Source organism: Saccostrea cucullata, unplaced genomic scaffold, assembly GCF_032062105.1.
Source record: "Saccostrea cucullata isolate Sc308-1 unplaced genomic scaffold, CSIRO_AGI_Scuc_v1 ctg10250, whole genome shotgun sequence".
NCBI classification, from domain to species: Eukaryota; Metazoa; Mollusca; class Bivalvia; order Ostreida; family Ostreidae; genus Saccostrea; species Saccostrea cuccullata.
This window is the reverse complement of record NW_026924321.1, coordinates 7,501-15,211: the sequence shown is the minus strand read 5'-3', so window position 1 is coordinate 15,211 and position 7,711 is coordinate 7,501. Positions and strand designations below refer to the sequence as shown.

The following is a 7,711-nucleotide window of genomic DNA, read 5'->3' as shown; positions in this document are numbered from 1 at the left end:
TCAGAAGAGCTAAAAATTGTTAGAAGACTGAATTTCAAGCGCTAGAAAAAGTTATTTTTTTTAAACTGCGTGACTATTGAACTTTACTGTTGAATTGTATATGGATTGTATTTAAAAGAAATTCTTGACACTATTTCAAGTCTTCTCTGGGGGTACAAAACAAGTAAATAAATTTCTTTTCAATCAAATGAAAGAAAACTTCATACATCCACAAAAAAATATATTTTTACAAAGAATATTGAGCTTATTTTAAATATCTGGAAAGAAGTATAACTAAAATTGACAATGTCTACCAACTTTTCGAACAACCCTCGTTTTAGGTTTTTTCACAGGATGAAACATATGGATATAACGAACAGTGTTCAACATCAGAAGTCCATAAAACAATACAAAGTAGGAGTATAGGAAACACGGACCTCCAAAACATCGGAGGTGGGATCAGGTTCCATTCAGAAGTGAGCATCCCTGTCGACCGGTCATGTGCTTAAGTATCTTAAATCGCTCACACACATATATCCCATTCCTAATGTTTATCACCTGAATGTCACCTTTTCGTGAACTGGTACGTTACTCGATAGATTCAATGACTTCCCACACACATCACATTCATAAAGTTCATCTGGATTTGTCTCAATGTATTTATTTAAATTCGCCATTTCACGCAACTTTTCTTTTACGAACCACTATGAATCACCACAATGTATCCTACAATGTCTCTTGAAGTTACTTGAACAATGGAATGGCTTTCCACATATATCACATACATGACGAATGTCACCTGTACGCATCCTCATGTGACGCTTGAGAGGATGTGAATGGCTGAAAGCCTTCCCACACACATCACATTTATAAGGTTTTTTCACCAGTATGAGTCCTCATATGTATCAGTAATTTGACCAGTTGAATGCCTTCCTTTACACATCACATACGTAAGGCTTATCACCTGTATGTATCCTCATGTGACTTTTTAAATATTGTGAGAGGTTGTAAGCCTTACCACAGATATCACATCTACAAGGTTTCTCATCCTGTACGTCCTTATGTGTGACTGTAAGTTACCTTACTGGTAGGTTTCCTTCCCACATACGTCACATTTATAAGGTTTATTACCGGTATGTGTCCTTATGTGTCTCTGTTTGGTACTTGAATGAATGAATGAATGAATGAATGCCTTCCCACACACATCACATTAGTATGATGCTTCAACTGAATGTGTGCTCATGTGTCTCTTTAAATATTTTGATTGGCTGAATGTCTTCCCACAAATATCACATTTATAAGGTTTTTCATCTGTATGTGTCCTCATGTGTCTCTGTAAGTCACTTAACCGTTTAAATGCCTTTTCACATACATCACAGATATAAGGTCTATCACCTGTATGTATTCTCATGTGATCCTGTAAGTGACCTGACTGTTTAAATGCCTTCCAACAGACATCACATTTAAAAGGTTTATCACCTGTATGTGTCCTCTTGTGTGTCTGTAAAGCATATAATTTGTTAAATGCTTTTCCACACACATCACATTTTAAAGGTTTAACAATTGTATGTGTCCTCATGTGTCTTTGTGAGTTACTTGTCTGTTTGAATGCCTTTTCACACACATCACATGCACATCTATAAGGTTTTCCACCAGTGTGTGTCCTCATGTGCGCATGAAAGGTACTTGACCGAGTAAATGCCCTCCCACAAACATCACATATATAAGACTTATCATCGGTATGTGTCCCAATGTGCCTCCTTAAATCACTTGTCTGTTTGAATGCCTTTTCACATACATCACATTTATAAGGTTTATCATCGGTATGTGTCCTCATGTGTCTCCTTAAGTCACTTGTCTCTTTGAATGCCTTTTCACAAACATCACACTTATAAGGTCTATCACCTGTATGTGTCCTTATGTGTCTCCGTAAGTTACTTGTCCATTTGAATGCTTTTCCACACACATCACATTTATAAGGTTGATCACCTGTATGTATTCTCATGTGATCATGTAGGTTATTTGACTGTTTGAATGCCTTCTCACAAACATCACATTTATAAGGTTTTTCACCTGTATGTGTTCTCATGTGTATCTGTAGTTTTCCTAGCTGTTTGAAAGACTTTCCACACATATCACATTTATAAGATTTCTCACCTGTATGTGTCCTCCTATGGCTCTTTAAATACTGTGGCTGCCTGAATGCCATTCCACAAACATCACATTTATAAAGTTTATCACTTGTGTGAATTCTCATGTGATGCTGTAATAAGTGATGTGATAGTCTGAATGCCTTCCCACACACATCACAGTTATATGGTTTATCACCTGTATGTGTTCTCATGTGTCTCTGTATATCACCTGAATGTTTGAATGCCTTTCCACACACATCACATTTATAAGGTTTATCATCTGTATGTTTACTCATGTGTCTCTGTAACTCATGTAGATGATCAAATATTTTCATACAAATTTTACATTCATTGGGCCTTTTACTTTCACAAGCATTTATGTATTGTTCGCAATTCACAAATTCATTTTCATTTACACTGCAGTTTAAATTCCCAAGATGACTTTCTGACCTGGATGCAAAATCTGTTTCTTCTTTCTGTAAATGTAACAAATAAATCTTTCTTTAGGTTGAAGCTATATCAGTGTATCAAAAGTGTCCAGGGGCCACATCATTAACCTGAGTAACTATTGCCATGCTGTGTTTTTAACCAGATGTCTCTCTTGGTAATTCTTTTTGTGGCCCAACGCTACATGTGCCCCTGGGGTCGTGATTTAAACAGATTAGAATTAATTTTAATTCTGACAGGATGCTTCCACTTAATTTTTTGCTTTTCTTGCCCAGTGGTTCTTGAGAAAATTATTAAAGGCTTTTTCCCTACCTCTAAGTGTTCACCTAACATTTTATGTTTTAAAGAACAAATGCATAAGATAAATCATCTTCTTAATTAATGATTAATGATGTATTTTTCAGTTCGATGTCATGAAAAATTTCATTTATACAGTAAATTTGTCAAAATTTTAAGCAAAGTGTCAAGAAAATGATGTACCTTCAGAATGAAAATTAAAAAAAAATAATCTCTACAGAGTAAGACCAACACACACTCTTATTACTGCAAGATATCCACCCAATCAGTAATAACCCGCAATAGGAAATTGTGCCACCACAACACAGGATCCTTAGATACTTTCATACTTGGATACTTTACTTCAGAAAAAGTATTAATAGTAATCTAACAACCAAGCTTTTTGATAATAGTGATGGCTTTAACATTTCTATCGTCAACTTTCCTTACATATACTTATGCAGCAATATACTTTCATCAGCTGCATAAGGCGATTATAAGTCTAAGTTGATTCGGAATGCAAGAGAATGCCCTACGTATGAACAATTTCTAAAAATGAGGTAAATTATTGACAAACAAGTTAACGAAACAAGAAAATCAACAGTCTCGTTTAAAGTCATCATTTCTTAAATTCTACGGTCGATACAATGACTTTGTCAACAAACACAATTAATCATTTTGTAAAATGCTGACTGACCTTTTTCATACTAATTATTAGTCCATTATTTATACATTGAATTGAAGAAGTATTTTCCTTTATTTCCAGACCATGATATAAACCTCAGATTGGTCACTATTGCGAATGAGATGAATGTCCTACGCTTTATTAATTGGTGTAGGCGGTCCAGCATCTCATTGCAAGGTCAAAATCTCACTCGGCAGACCAATATTGATTTTTTTATGCCCGCTCAGCAAAATATTATAAATGTTAGACTTTTTTCTTTTAAATTTGTATAAGTACAAATCTCTAAAGGTATAACAAAATGTTTTATACTTCTATATTTGCAAACTTTATCTCAAAAACACAATATAACGTTAAAAGTAAAAACATGAAGTCATTAAGTTAGGTTAAATGTGGCCAAAAACCATTCTGATTACAATGGGACTACACTATTGACAACCTAAAGTGACATTTTCAAAGTTTGGAAATTTGACAGTATTGACAGGTGAGGCCAAATATAAAAAGATGTTTGTTTGCCCCTAAAGGCTCTGAATGAAATAAGTCAGTTTAAAGTAAGTAGGTGAGACATTTTTTCTCAGAAAATTCAATTTCAATGTTTGATTTTTAAAATTTCTATTTTTCTGAATACATAAAAAAATCAAAGTATTGAAGAACTGAAAGTTGGGCTGTAATTGCTCAACTATATTTTCTGATCTGAAATTAGTAAATCTTTATTTTTTTCCCCTTTTGGTCATTGTTTTTTAATAGGTGGAGTTTGTATGATTATGATTTAAACGATATCCCATATACCAGTAATAAAAATTAACAGTCCAGATCCCAAGATATGTTATGATTCAAAAAAAAAATATTTCCAAGAAATCTTGCAAATTTCCTAAAATTCAGTCTTTGAATTGTTAAGATAATCATGATAATCCATGTGTATTTTATAGACATTCTTTTGGTTTCAAATAAACAGTACTTTAATCTTGAACTGTATAGAGAAACACTGATACATGTACATTTTCAAGCAACTTCACGGATGCTAATTCTTACAATTCCAATTTACCATACTATTAAAATGTTAAATAAAGTGCTGCGCCACAGCATGATACGCCCGTCAAATAATTACAATTTTCGTGAACAGTTTAGATGCAAGAAAATCACATCAACCTTGATTCTAAGATTTCGATGATTTTTCCATTCCTTAAAATATTTATCCATCCCCGGTGATGTAGGCATCAATTATAATAAATATTACATCACAGATAGATTTCTTTGCTGGTTGTGTTTGACCTTGTCAAATGCCCATCATCAAATTAGTCTTAACAACTTAATCTCTACCAAATTAATTTTGAAAAGAAAAGGCTGGCCAACAAATGACATGTTATAAACTGAGCAGCAGTTCTTCTGTCTAATCCCCAAAGGGTACAGATAAGACGGCTTAATCAGATCGACTTAGACAGCTAGCCTTCATACACTAAACTCATTAATTAATCCTTAACTGGATTCTTGTCGATTTTTTTTTGGTTGAGATTTCATGCCCGACAGGTTTTAATATGTAATTCATATGGACATGCTGATTCCACCCCTGGGGCCATCCAATAAAAAGTTTTTAAATTCATAATGTTACATAATATCAGATTAGTCTATTTTGCAATATCAGATTAGTTTTAATTACTTTTCATTAAATTCATTTTAAAACTTAAGCTAGTCAACAAGAGCTATTTTAAACCAAACAGGCTCACCCATTTGCCCAATACTCAAAGGATATAGATAACACCAATGCTCTGTCAGTTAGCTCCTCGCACTCAAAACCAATTAATTTCTCTCTAGTTTGACATGAAATTTTCTGTTATCAAAATTCTTCTTACCAGTGCTTGATCATTACACTCATGGGAGAGGCAGGATTTCTCTGACATACATTATATTTCTAATAGATTGCTGTCAAGTATATGCTTAAAATAAAATAAGTATTTTCTTGATTTAACACTTTTTTAATAAAAACAGTGCAATACTCTTCAATTATTTGGGATGTGTAAATGAATAGTAAAAACACAAATTTTTTTTTAAATTCAATTAAAGTAAAGGTCACAGTGACCTTGAAATAGGTCGCAGCACACCTTCTACCTAAGATGCATAAACTGGCCGAGTTTGATGATTGTAGGTCTTATGGTTTTCTAGTTATGGGCCGGAAAGGATTTTTCCATAATTGACTATAACTTCTTAATCAAAGGTCTGAGCGAAAGGATTTTTCCATATTTGACTATAACTTTTTAATCAAAGGTCAGAGCGACCTACTTTTTGTGCGCTAAACGCCTTCTACCCAAGATGCATCAGATGACAAAGTTTGATAACTCTAGGCCTAGTAGTATTTTTACACAGAATATTGAGCTTATTTTAAATTTCTGGAAAGAAGTACTGTATTACGAAAATTGACATTGTCCACAAACTTTTCGAACAACCCTTGTATAAGGTTTTTCACAGGATGAAACATATGGATATTACAAACAGCATTCAACATCAGAAGTAAAAACAGTACAAAGTAGGAGTACAAGAAACACAGACCTCCAAAACATTAGAGGAGGATCAGGTTCCATTCAGAAGTGGGCATCCCTGTCGACCGGTCATGTGCTTAAGGTAGAATGGGATATCTCCATGTTATGACGTACTTCCGTTTGAAATATTGTTTTGATTTGCATGAGCGCTTATTATCGGGTCAAAAATTGTAGATACACCGTTTAAAAGAACAAACTGTAGCTAATTCAATGCAAGTTCACATAAGTCGGCATTTTAGGTAAAATAGACAAACAAGTATACAACTTTACTTTTAATTGTACTATGGACATTTTAAAAGCAAACTCTGTAAATCATATAGTTTGAACATTACAGCTTTTGAACACTATTAATGAAAAGCTGTCTTTCAATTGTTTAACTGTCCACTCCCCCCCGGTGTTCGATGAGGCATGGATAAGTATGAGGATTTCACATTGCGCTTAATGATTACCAATCAATTATCTCGTTAACCAGGACTGGTCGTCTTTGTTATTGAATTCAAGAAGTAACTGTTTGGTCACAAATCAGCTAGCTGTTGGATATAGTCCGAAAACTTTTAAATGAATGTAATGGCTCAATCTGAATGAGACACGTTTTGAAAGCGATTGTCCAGGCATTGTCTTCAAAACAGTTCTAAGTTAAAGACTACCAACGAAAGAAAGTGCGATTTTTTATATCGGTGATAAAATGCTGAATCATTTCTTAAATAGCACCCAGATTTTTTCAAACCCTGGAAAATAAAGAAAGACAACTCTTCCGATCGGATCTTTTAATCCAAATATATTTAAATGCAACTGCTATTTTCCATTTATATATATATTTTCAATTTCTTTTTTTCAATTTGCCGACATATTAATATACATTTTAATTGTAGATTTTCATGCAATTTCATCTAGTCTGGTCCTGATTTTTTAAAAAGAAGGCTGGAAAATACTTCTAACGGCAAATAATTATTATTTGGTCTAGCATAGTTTTTTAAACTAATTCGAGTATGCTGAATCCGAAAATATATGCTGGCCTTCATGAAAATGGCGTTAAAGAGGTCAAAATGCCGATTCAAAATGGCGGACATCCAATTTTTCTAATTTTCTCTCAATGTCGTTCAAAATGGAGATGTAATGAATGAATATCTTACTGAGTGTAATAAAACTATAAAAAATATAATAAAATGCTAACATTATCAGTTTAACTCAGAAAATTTAGCCGTTTTTACACTTAATTCGAATTTTCTCTAATTTATTTGTCTATTGTTTCTTTATCCTTCTTTGTTCAGAATTTTACATTTGCAAATATCCATACACTGCAAATTTGTATTTTTTGCTCTATATCTCACTATTCTACAATTGAATAATGGTGCAGCTGTAAGTTAAAAGTCAAAATGGGGATTCAAAATGGCGGATATTTCTTTTTTTCAAATTATTTCTTAATTTCGTTTACATAGGAGCAAGGATTTGTGAATGTCTTATTGAGCGATGTACAACTGTGTAAAATTCCAATAGAACACTAGTATGATCACTTTAAATCGAAAAATTTAGTCGTTTAAATTTAAATGTGTTATTTAGCTCAAAATGGCAATTCGAATGACGTTTTATACACTCGATTTCGTAAAATACCTAAACTGCTTAATTCTGATTTGTTTTGCAGAAAATAAATAACAGGTTTT

At 33.1% G+C, this 7,711-nt stretch overlaps 1 protein-coding gene across 1 annotated transcript; it reads right to left on the bottom strand.

The window, feature by feature from the left end:
* Positions 1 to 316: 316 nt before the first annotated feature.
* On the bottom strand, positions 317 to 2,566 carry LOC134266203 (zinc finger protein 43-like). Its single transcript, XM_062748434.1, has one exon. It carries the CDS (start codon positions 2,444 to 2,446, stop codon positions 1,190 to 1,192), a length of 1,257 nt encoding a protein of 418 aa, XP_062604418.1. The 5' UTR covers positions 2,447 to 2,566; the 3' UTR covers positions 317 to 1,189.
* Between the last annotated feature and the right edge of the window lie 5,145 nt (positions 2,567 to 7,711).

Coding starts and splice junctions, on each gene's coding strand:
- LOC134266203 (XM_062748434.1), bottom strand. CDS start 2,446: ATGAAAATATTTGATCATCTACATGAGTTACAGAGACACATGAGTAAA.